Source organism: Dendrobates tinctorius, unplaced genomic scaffold (assembly GCF_039654945.1).
Source record: "Dendrobates tinctorius isolate UK_male_01 unplaced genomic scaffold, ASM3965494v1 ptg000016l, whole genome shotgun sequence".
Taxonomy (NCBI): Eukaryota; Metazoa; Chordata; class Amphibia; order Anura; family Dendrobatidae; genus Dendrobates; species Dendrobates tinctorius.
In genome coordinates, this window is record NW_027361684.1 from 41,641,438 (window position 1) to 41,653,642 (window position 12,205).

Sequence of the window (12,205 nt, forward strand, 5' to 3'; positions counted from 1 at the left end):
TCTGAAAAATATATATAAAGACCTATATGTACAGTGGGGAAAAAAAGTATTTAGTCAGCCACTAATTGTGCAAGTTCTCCCACTTAAAAAGATGAGAGAGGCCTGTAATTGACATCATAGGTAGACCACAACTATGGAGAGTCAAAATGAGAAAACAAATCCAGAAAATCACCTTGTCTGATTTGGCCCATGCGAGTTTGAACGAGCATCACATGCTTGAAACAAAGTTGTTTTTATCCTATGTCATTGAAAGGCTGGTTAAAAGGTTCAATAGAGACTTGTAGGATTGCTGCTTCCAACAGGTGGCGCTATCTATTTCTAGTTTTCTTCATCTCTGAAGAGGCAGTTTGCATTATATACAGTATTTATTTTATACACACACAGTAAAGAAAAAAATAAATTACACATACACACAAATATATTAGTGTGTATATGTAATTTCTTTATTTTATTTAATATATATATATATATATATATATATATATATATACAAACTACCTCTTCAGAGAGTAAGAGGACTAGAACTCCATAGTGCCACTCATGTGTTAAACCCAACATGAAAGTGGAGCAGATCGTGAGATACGGGTGGAGTTTTGATAATGAACATGTATTAGTGAGCTTTATATAAAGCAACATTAAACACATGTAACTCAATTAACAAGCACACGGCATTAAGTATCCAACATATCTACAACTGCACAGAAAGGCCAGGGATTACATTGTAATCATCAATCCTCAACGACAATGTCAGAGTGTGAAGACAACAAATAACTGTATATAAAGTAAGCCATACAAATGACATCGCTGGCTGCACGCCGCCATCTCTTCAGACTCCCCCATACACATGAACACTCGGCTCAGAGGAGCAGTCAAGCGCCAGACCTCCACGTGCTCCTGATCACCTCATCGGAAGCACACTGAGTAGAATGAGGAGTACTCTGGTTGGAATTCAACTGACACTGGAATGGAATGGCTGTCAGACACTTAGAGAAGCTGATTTTTACAAAACTGTGCAGTGGTCTCTTAATTTTTGCCAGAGCTGTATGAATATCATCGCTTATTTGCGAACTCCTTCATGACAACATAAATGGTATTGGAAAGTGCCCTTGAAAATTGTTCACTTTAAAGTGTAACCGTCATTGAAAGTTATATTGTAGAAATCAATAATACCTGTGAAAATAAGAAACTTTATAATTCAGAGGGTGAAGTATTAAACACATCAAGCATCAATTTTCTAAGTAAATATACTTCTAAAGCTGCTATTGACATGAAATTCTTACCAGATGTCGATAACAACCTATCTAGTACATCAAACTATAGAGGTCCATAAAAGAAAGTTGTGTGCAAAGAGAAATGACAGGAAAGAAAAAAAAGCTATTTAACACGCTTACTGAAATGAATGTAATACTTTGTACAAAAGCCTTTACTGGTGATGACTAGTGTTGAGCAATACCATCCGATATAGAGAAATATCGGATCGGACTGGATCGGCCCGATACCCAAAAAGTATCAGGTATCGCCGATTCCGATACCGGAAGTCCCATTCAAGTCAATGGGACAGAAATATTGGAATTAAAAAAAACCTTTTTTTGCTTGTACATCCAGTTCGGGAGGGGGGAAGAGTGTGGGCGGTGCGTTGGCGGACAATGTGCGTGTCTGTGTGTGCGGGTGGGGTCTGTACGGGCCTGCCGGGGGCCTGTGCCGGCTGTCGGGGGTCTGTATGGGCCTGCCGGGGGCCTGTGCCGGCTGTCGGGGGTCTGTACGGGACTGCCGGGGGCCTGTGCCGGATGTCGGGGGTCTGTACGAGCCTGCCGGGGGCCTGTGCCGGCTGTCGGTCGTCTGTACGGGCCTGCCGGGGGTCTGTACGGGCCTGCCGGGGGCCTGTGCCGGCTGTCGGGGGTCTGTACGGGCCTGCCGGGGACCTGTGCCGGCTGTCGGGGGTCTGTATGGGCCTGCTGGGTGCTTGTGCCGGTTGTCGGGGGTCTGTACGGGACTGCCGGGGGCCTGTGCCAGCTGCCGGGGGTCTGTGCGGGCCTGCTGGGGGTCTTGTGTGTGTGCAGGCATCGTCCGATGGGACTACAAGTCCCATCGGGCTATGCCTGCTACAATGACAGTGATTGACACATTAGCCAATGATGGGATAGTAGTAGTCCCATCATCCGGCTAATGTGTTGAATGTAAAAAAAACAAAAAAAAAAAACATACATATTACATACATACTACATACATACTACATATATACAACATTCATACAACATACATACTACATACTACATGCATACTTCATATATACTACATTCATACAACATACATACATACTACATATTTCATATATACTACATCCATACAACATACATACATACTACATATATACAACATTCATACAACATACATACTACATGCATACTTCATATATACTACATTCATACAACATACATACATACTACATATATACAACATTCATACAACATACATACATACTACATGCATACTTCATATATACTACATTCATACAACATACATACATATTACATACTTCATATATACTACATTCATACAACATACATACACTACATTCATACAACATACATACATACTACATATATACTACATTCATACAACATACATACATACTACATATATACTACATTCATACAACATACATACATACTGCATACTTCATATATACTACATTCATACAACATACATACATACTACATATATACTACATTCATACAGCATATATACATACATACTACATAATACATACATACTACATATATGCAAAATTCATACAACATACATACATACTACATGCATACTTCATATATACTACATTCATACAACATACATACATATTACATACTTCATATATACTACATTCATACAACATACATACATACTACATATATACTACATTCATACAACATACATAAATACTACATACTTCATATATACTACATTCATACAACATACATACACTACATTCATACAACATACATACATACTACATATATACTACATTCATACAACATACATACATACTACATATATACTACATTCATACAACATACATACATACTGCATACTTCATATATACTACATTCATACAACATACATACATACTACATATATACTACATTCATACAGCATACATACATACATACTACATAATACATACATACTACATATATGCAAAATTCATACAACATACATACATACTTCATATATACTACATTCATACAACATACATACTACATATATACTACATTCATACAACAAACATACATACATACATACATAGTACATACTACATACATACAACATACATACAACATGCTACAGACATACAACATACATACTACATACATACTACATACAATACATTCATACAATACATACATATAGACATACAGTACATATAACATAGAGTACATACTCACCAACACTTGTCACTTTGGTCCCCAAAGCCAGTGTCATCTATGAAAAAATATGAAAATAACAAACAAGCGATAGACTCCCTGATCCGCAGAAATCCACGAGGGTCCCACGCCGATCTCCCGTGGAGAACAGCAGCATCAGCTGATGCGACCGCTCTCTAGGGGCCCCAGGAATACAATGACGGGAGGTAGGTACCCTTCCGCACTGTATTCCTCCACCACTGTAAAAAAATAGTCCCTAGTCTCACTTTTGGCATTGCTGTGTGAGAAAGTTCCCACGCAGCTTTTGCCATAAAGTGACACCAGTGAACGATAGTAACCTCCCAGTGATGCAGTGCAGATCGTCGTGGCTCGTGAGACACTCGTGGATTTCTGCGGATCAGGAAGTATATCGCTTGTTTGTTATTTTCTAATTTTTTTCATAGATGACACTGGCTTCGGGGAACAAAGTGACAAGTGATGGTGAGTATGTACTCTATGTTATATGTACTGTATGTCTATATGTGTGTATTGTATAAATGTATGAATGTATTGTATATAGTATGTATGTAGTATGTATGTTGTATGTCTGTAGCATGTTGTATGTACTATGTATGTATGTTGTATGAATGTAGTATATATGTAGTATGCATGTATTGTATGAATGTATGAATGTATTGTATGTGATATTTAGTATGTATGTATGCAGTATGTATGTTGTATGTCTGTAGCATGTTGTATGTATGTTGTATGTATGTAGTAAGTATGTAGTATGTATGTTGTATGAACGTAGTATATATGTTGTATGTATGTAGTATGTATGTATGTTGTATGAATGTAGTGTATGTATGTTGTATGAATGTAGTATATATGTTGTATGTATGTAGTATGTATGTATGTTGTATGAATGTAGTATGTATGTAGTATGTATGTATGTTGTATGAATGTAGTATATATGTAGTATGTATGTAGTATGTATGTATGTTGTATGAATGTTGTATATATGTAGTCTGTATGTATGTTGTATGAATGTAGTATGTATGTATGTTGTATGAATGTTGTATATATGTAGTATGTATGTAGTATGTATGTTTTTTTTTTTACATTCAACACATTAGCCGGATGATGGGACTTCTACTGTCCCATCATTGGCTAATGTGTCAATCACTGTTATTGTAGCAGGCATAGCCCGATGGGACTTGTAGTCCCATCGGACGATGCCCGCACACACACAAGACCCCCGGCAGGCCCACACTGACCACCAGCAGCCGGCACAGGCCCCCGGCAGGCCCGTACAGACCCCCTGCAGTCGGCACAGACCGCGCATCATGATGCGCACAGACCGCGCATCATGATGACATAATTTCAGCAGCCAATCACAGCCACAACAGTGGCTCATTGCATTATGGGGACTTCCGATACCGGTATCCGATATTGAAAAAATATCGGTACTCGGTATCGGAATTCCGATACAGCGAATATCGGCCGATACCCGATATTTGCAGTATCGGAATGCTCAACACTAGTGATGACAGCTTCAAAATACCTCTTGTATGGAAAAACTAGTCGCATGCATTGCTCAGGTGCGATTTTGGTTCATTTTTCCACACACAAGTCAAATCCTAAAGGTTCCATGGGTTCCTTCCATGAACTGAGCTTCAATTCCTTCCATAAATTTTCTATTGGATTCAGGACAGGTGATTGGCTGGGCCATTCTAACAGCTTTATTTTCTTTTTCTGATACCAATGGATAGTTTCCTTGGCTTTGTGTTTAGGATGTGACGCGCCCCAGAGGCCGTGGGGTACTCGGCAACGGGCCCGTAGATTTCTATGGGAGATGTCACAGTGGCCCGGTCCGTGGCCTCAGGCAGTCAATGTAAAAGAGGTAGAGTGATGGGGATAAAGTTATTATGGTAATTCGTGACGCCACCTGGTCAGGGTGACCAGCGCTGCGGTGTTGCTTCCCTGGGATGGGTGTTGAGTGCAGCTATGATGTTGTAGCCCTCCACAGGTAGGGCTGTAGTCCCAGGGCAGAGTAGATGAGGTTAGTAAATGAGGAGATGGTGTGAGGAAGTAGATGTAGCAGAGCCGGGTGCAAGGCACAGGAATAAGTAGAGGACACAAAGGCATGTAGTTCCAAGGCTTTACTCACAGTCTGGTGCACACAGATGCCCGCTTCGGTGCCGTGTCCTCCAGGTCAGGGGCTCAGCCGACTTCCAGGCAAGGTAAAGTACACCGTTCCAACACTCCTCCAACATGTGCCTTCTCTGAACGTCTCCTCACTAGCACTTAAACTGAAGTACTTGTAGTTGTGTCTTAAACTCAAGTTCCTCCTTTCAGATGTTCTTAGAACCCTACTCGTACGGCAGACAGCTGTAGCCCGCTTCGGGGACTTCCTACTCTCAGGTCCCGGCTCACACCCGTTGCTGTTGTGCCCTCGAGTCTTAGGTGGGAATAAAGTGGTGACAACTTCTATTCCTCCGGTTTCTGCTGCAGGACCGTCAGTATCCATACAACCTCGGAGACCGGACTCCGGACCATGCGCTTCAAACTCAAGGAAGGGCTCTGCTCTCACCCTTGTCCTCAGTTCTTTTCTCCCCACGTTCCATACTAATCTACAGTATCTTCCTTCTGAAGAATTAGGCTTTCTTTTGCTCCTTCCCGTGCCAACAGCTCCGGGTCACAGGAGACTGCTGCAGCACTTGCTTTCATTCCATCCCTCTCAGGGGATCTCTTCTCTCCAACTGACCCTTTCCTAGTATTCTCCCGCTCTCTTGTGCAGCCTAAGCTCCACCCACCTCCCCAGCACTCTTCGTGTTCCAAGCAGGGAACCACAAAGGGTGCCCTGCTACACTACTCGTGTATGTGAGATGTGAGTGTTGGAGTGTGGACAGGTGTCTCCACCTTACCTGGATAGTGGGGTACCACACCTTAGGAGGAGGTGCAGTACCTCTGTGGCGACTGAACCCTCAGGGGCGCCACAGATGTCCTCCCTCATTTCATTTTCATCACCCTGATAGGTGATAGCAGATCATCAAGAATGTCTTGTTACAGTATATTTAGCCTCCCTTGAATTACATGAAGTTTGCCAGTGCTGTATGCTGAAAAATATGATATTTCTACTTCAAAAATTCATTCTTAGTATGGTGTTTTGGGGGTGATATTATTATTATTATTTACTTATATAGCGCCACTAATTTCATGGTGCTGTACATGAGAAGGGTTTACATACAAAGTTATAGATATCGTTAACAGTAAACAAATTTACAATGACAGACTGGTGCAGAGGGGAGAAGACCCTGTCCTTGCGGACTTGCATTCTACGGGATAGTGGGAAAGAGACAGAAGGTCGGGGATGCAGCAGCTCTGGTGGTGATGAGGCGGCAGCTCAGGCGGTGGTGAGGCGGCAGAATGGTCATTGCAGGCTGTAAGCTTTCCTGAAAAGATGGGTTTTCAGGTTCCATTTGAAGGATCCGAGGGTGGTGGATAATCGGGCGTGTTGAGGCGTGGAATTCCAGAGGATAGGGGATATTCAGGAGAAATCTTGGAGGCGGTTGTGTGAGGAACGAATAAGTGTGGAGGAGAGTAGGAGGTCTTGGGAGGATCGAAGATTACGTGAGGGAAGATATTGAGAGATTAGTTCAGAGATATAGAATCATAGAATTGTAGAGTTGGAAGGGACCTCCTGGGCCATCTGGTCCAACCCCCTGCTCAAAGCAGGATTCGCTAAATCATCCCAGACAGATGTCTGTCCAGCCTCTTTTTGAAGACTTCTATTGAAGAAGAACTCACCACCTCTCGTGGCAGCCTGTTGCACTCATTGATCACTCTAACTGTCAAAAAGTTTTTTCTAATATCTAATCTGTGTCTCCTCCCATTTAGTTTCATCCCATTGCTTCTAGTCTTTCCTTGTGCAAATGAGAATAAAGATGATCCTTCTACAATGTGACAGCCTTTGGGATATTTGTAGACAGCTATTATGTCTCCTCTCAGTCTTCTCTTCTGCAAGCTAAACATTCTCAAATCCTGCAACCTTTCCTCATAAGACAGGGTTTGCAGACCGGTCACCATTCTGGTCGCTCTTTTCTGAACTTGCTCCAGTTTGTTGATGTCTTTTTTAAAATGTGGTGACCAAAACTGTACACGGTATTCCAGATGAGGTCTGACCAAAGAGGAGTAGAGGGCAATATAGAGCAATAGAGGGCAGTATAGGGAGGGGAAAGGTTGTGGATGGCTTTGTAGGTCAGTGTTAGTAGTTTGAATTGGATTCGTTGGGGAATTGGGAGCCAATGGAGGGATTTGCAGAGGGTGGAGACAGGGGAGTAGCGAGGAGAGAGGTGGGTTAGTCAGGCAGCAGAATTGAGGACAGACTGGAGTGGTGCAAGAGAGTTAGCAGGGAGGCCACAGAGGAGAGTGTTGCAGTAGCCAAGGCGGGAGATGATGAGGGCATGTACAAGAGTTTTAGTAGATTGAGGACTGAGTGATATGCAGTGCCTTTTGGACTCCCAAATATTGTGTGTATTCTGGCATCCAAAGAGTTCAACTTTGGTCTCATCTGCCCCGACTATATTCTCCCAGTATTTTACAGGCTTGTCTAAATGTAGTTGAGCAACCTTAAAATGTGCTAGAATATGCTTTTTGTTCAGCAATAGGGTCTTGGTGATGAGCGTGCATACAGTCCATGGAGGTTGAGTGTATTACTTTGATTTCTTTGAAACAATTGTACCTGCTGATACCAGGTATTTTTTTGTATCTCTCCACAGGTTGTCCTGACTTGTGGACAACTCTTCTGATAATTCTTTTTATACCTCTACCTGAAATATAGAAAGCTCCTTGCCGTGACCGGTTTATGGTGAAATTGTGCTTTTTACTTCCTTATTATTTCCCCAACTTTCCTCACTTTAACCTTCAGTAGTTTAGAAATTCTTCTGTAACCAATGTCAATCAGTATGTTTTGCAACAATAAGGTTTTGAAGGTCTTGAGACACTTCACTGGTTTTACACATGAGATGTTTCTTTTGTGGCACCTTGATAATGAGACACCTTTTTATAGACCATCAGTTGAACAGGTGATATTTTTTACTAAATGACAGGATTGCTTTCTAACTACTGATAGATTTCAGCTGGTGTCATCACTTTCCATGGCTATTTGCACCTGTTTTTCTTCATGTTTTCAATACTTTTTCCCTGTGCCATTTCTCATTATTATACACCTTAATTTATGGTATGATTTCTTTACCCGTGTGGATTGGATGGGTTATTACCGACATCTGGTGGGAATTTCATGTCAATAGTACCTTTAGAAATATATTTAGTTAGAAAATTGGTGACATGTTCAATATGGATTTCACCCACTGTATATTATATGAGAGAAATCTACTTCTTTCTCCTCCAGGACTAATGATTCATTTTCAAAATTTTCAATTCCCGGGTAAAATCTGTATTCATTGAAGACAGATTGTCAGATTACTGAGATAGGAGATGACAGCTTCTACCCATAGTATTCTACGTAGAGGGGAAAAAGGAGGCGCTAAAGGCAGAGCTCCTCCCTTTACATGGAATCTTACAAAAACACCAACTGCCATCTCCTATCTCAGTAATGTAACAACCTGTCTTCACTGAATACAGATTTTTACCCAGGAATTGAAAAAAAATGTGATCAGTCCAGGAACAGAAAAAAAAGCAGATTTCTCTGATGAGATATATTACAAAGTTGCTTACTTTCTTGTGTACTACTGATTTATAACAGTGCAGGGGATGGAAAAAACACCATTATGGCCGGGTTCACTCTCGTGAGAAACTCGCACGAGTCTTGTGTCTCAATACCCGGCACTGCCGCCGGCACTCGGGATCGGAGCCTTCAGCTGCATAGAAATACATGCAGCCGCACACTCAGGACACGAGTGCCAGTAATAGTGCCCGGTATTGAGACGCGAGGCTCGTGCGAGTTTCTCGCAAGTGTGACCCTGGCCTAAAACAGAAAATCACCAATTGACCTGTGCTTTGGACTGTGAGCTGAGCTAGGCATCTACCTGTGTTCTATGTTTGGTTTCCACTTATGTCATTTTCACCAAAACCTTTCCAAAGTTCTCCTTACACATTAGATATCAGCCGAACCCGCTTAGGCCAACAGTCTAATGTGTATGAGGACCCTGGACAAATTATGGCGGGGGGGAGTTAAAGATTCAGTTTGTCGTTTTATCAGCATACACAAGAGACAAATGTAGAATGATAATAACGCAGCAAAAAAAAAAAAAGGAAAGAAAAGCAGAAAACAACACAAGAAAAACCAAGCAAATCCTGCTTTTTTCTGCAGCTTCTTTACTGCCAAGAGAGATTTTTCTGCAGAAAAAAAAACACATCACGAACACCCAGTGTGAACATCGCCTTAGACTCATTCTGATTCTTTTGTTTTGCAGACTACGAGAGGCTCTGAATCAGGCGGAAGCCGAGCTGAAAGGCTTGATCCGTAAGCAGCTGTCTCTAGAGGAAGAGATCCAAGTGAAGGAAAACACTCTGTACATCCATGAAGTGATCTGTATGCAGATGAGAGAAGCCATCTCCATTAACAACTTCTAGATGTGAGATGTGCGGCTTCTCGGCCATTCTACTTGAACATGCTGAGTTCTCTATGGAAAATGGAAAAAAATAAATATATGAAAGCAATAAATACACATATTTATTCACCCACATTACTGCATTCTCACCTGTATATGATTCCTCTATTTCGCTCTGTAATCGCCCGATCAGACAGAAACAATGAAGATGGAGTAAACCTTTTAAAGGGATTGTCTTTTTTTGTATTTATTTATAAATATGGGAACTAAAAATGCATTAATAACCTAACCATTCTAACCCCTCCATCGCTCGATCACTGCTGCTCCTCAGTCCTACAGAGATGACATCACTTCATTCAAATGACCGCTGCAGTCAATCATTGCCCCCGGCAATGACCAACATGGAAAATGATGGCTCTCCGTATTCAAGGGTGAAAAAAGGAAAAGAGAAAGTTATATCATTAAAAGGGTTTCTGTTAATATTTTACTTATTATAGTCCATACAATTCCAAGGGTTAAAACTATTAAACAGGTTACTCACCGGCTCCTACACCAGTGTCGCTGCTCCGCCGCTGCGCCTGGTGTTTGCTACCAGCTGCGGTGATGTCAGAGCTACAGCGCAAGTTTCCACTGCAGCCAATCAGTGGGCTCAATACCTTGTGCTGTATTCATTATAATATCTGTAAAGCACAGCAGACTATGAGGGCGCGTATAAGTAACATAAAAGAAAATGAGAGGAAGGGCCCAGCTCAGATATTGATATGAACCAATCAGCCAAGAACTGTCCTCCTGAGTTGTGTAGAGCTGAGAAGTGGAGCAGATGTTGTCACAAGGCAGCTTTACTAGGCAATGTGTTGCAGATTTTTTTTTATATAATATTCAATATATAATCAATTATCTATAATACAAAATGGAATGTACTGTTTAAACTTTATTTTTTTTCCTGCAGCCGCTTAGGGCTACCATTTGTATTTGCTGGTGTGCAGGTGTCTGAGCATGTCACTTAGGGCTCATACATGCGAGAAACTCAGACAAGTCTCGCACGTCAATACCTGACACTGACGCCGGCACTCGGGACCGGAGTGTTCAGCTGCATAGAAATACATGCAGCCGCACGCTCCGATCCGAGTGCTGGTGGCAGTGCCGGGTATTAAGATGCGAGACGTGTCTGAGCTTCTCGCAGGTGCGGACTGGGGCTGAAATTCAGGCCAGGCATTTGAAATCACACAGGCCCATGCTGTCCCCGCCCCTAAGCACCAGATGGTATTTATTACTAATATTATCCTGGATGGAGGAAAGCAAGATTTATTACAAGATCAATATTTCTAATGATATCTGTGGCCTGTTGGGGTAAGTGACGGACTCAGCTCCGTCACAACTCTTAACAGCATGGGTGTCTTGAGAACATCGATTCTATCAACAATGTAGCAGACAAGGCAGCCCACGACCAGACAGGCCCTTCTGGCTTTTGCCAGAATTGCCAGATGGCCAGTCTGGCCCTGGTTTCTCGCGTGTGAGTATGAGCCCTTGTCGCAGATACGGCCGCCTCTGGGCATAGGTGGCTGAAGTCGGTGTCCATCGGTATCTCCTACATTGTGGCAGCCTCAGCTGGGAGCTGAGCACACCTCCAATTCTCAGCTGAGGGAGGAGTGTGGTGCCATTTTATTGTAGTCATAGAATGGTAGAGTTGGAAGGGACCTCCTGGGCCATCTGGTCCAACCCCCCGTTCAATGCAGGATTCACTAAACCATCCCAGACAGATGACTGTCCAGCCTCTGTTTGAAGACTTCCATTGAAGGAGAACTCACCACCTCTCGTGGCAGCCTATTCCACTCATTGATCACCCTGTCAAAAAGTTTTTTCTAATATCTAATCTGTGTCTCCTCCCATTAAGTCTCATCCCATTGCTTCTAGTCTTTCCTTGTGCAAATGAGAATAAAGATGATCCTTCTACAATGTGACAGCCCTTGAGATATTTGTTGACAGCTATTAAGTCTCCTCTCAGTCTTCTTTTTTTCTACACATTCCCAGATCCTTTAACCGTTCCTCATAGGACATGGTTTGAATTTACTGCTGTGTCTGCAGACAACTGAATGAGGAGTTACAATGACTGAATAGAGCCTTGTATCTAAACCTAGTAAATGTCATCCTCCCTTTTCCTCTCGCAAACACCCAGGAGAGGGGAGCAGTGACGTCAGATGTGTGTGCAGACCCCGCCCACATTTACAG

General features: G+C 42.2%; 1 protein-coding gene across 1 annotated transcript in view; it reads left to right on the forward strand.

The window, feature by feature from the left end:
* The window catches only part of LOC141080491 (uncharacterized), a 119,013-nt gene extending 108,902 nt beyond the window's left edge, over nucleotides 1-10,111 (forward strand). The window contains exon 9 of the mRNA XM_073565738.1: nucleotides 9,839-10,111. Within this exon, the coding sequence (XP_073421839.1) occupies nucleotides 9,839-9,855 (17 nt within the window). The 3' untranslated portion in view covers nucleotides 9,856-10,111. The remainder of the gene's footprint in view (nucleotides 1-9,838) is intronic.
* Nucleotides 10,112-12,205: the final 2,094 nt, after the last annotated feature.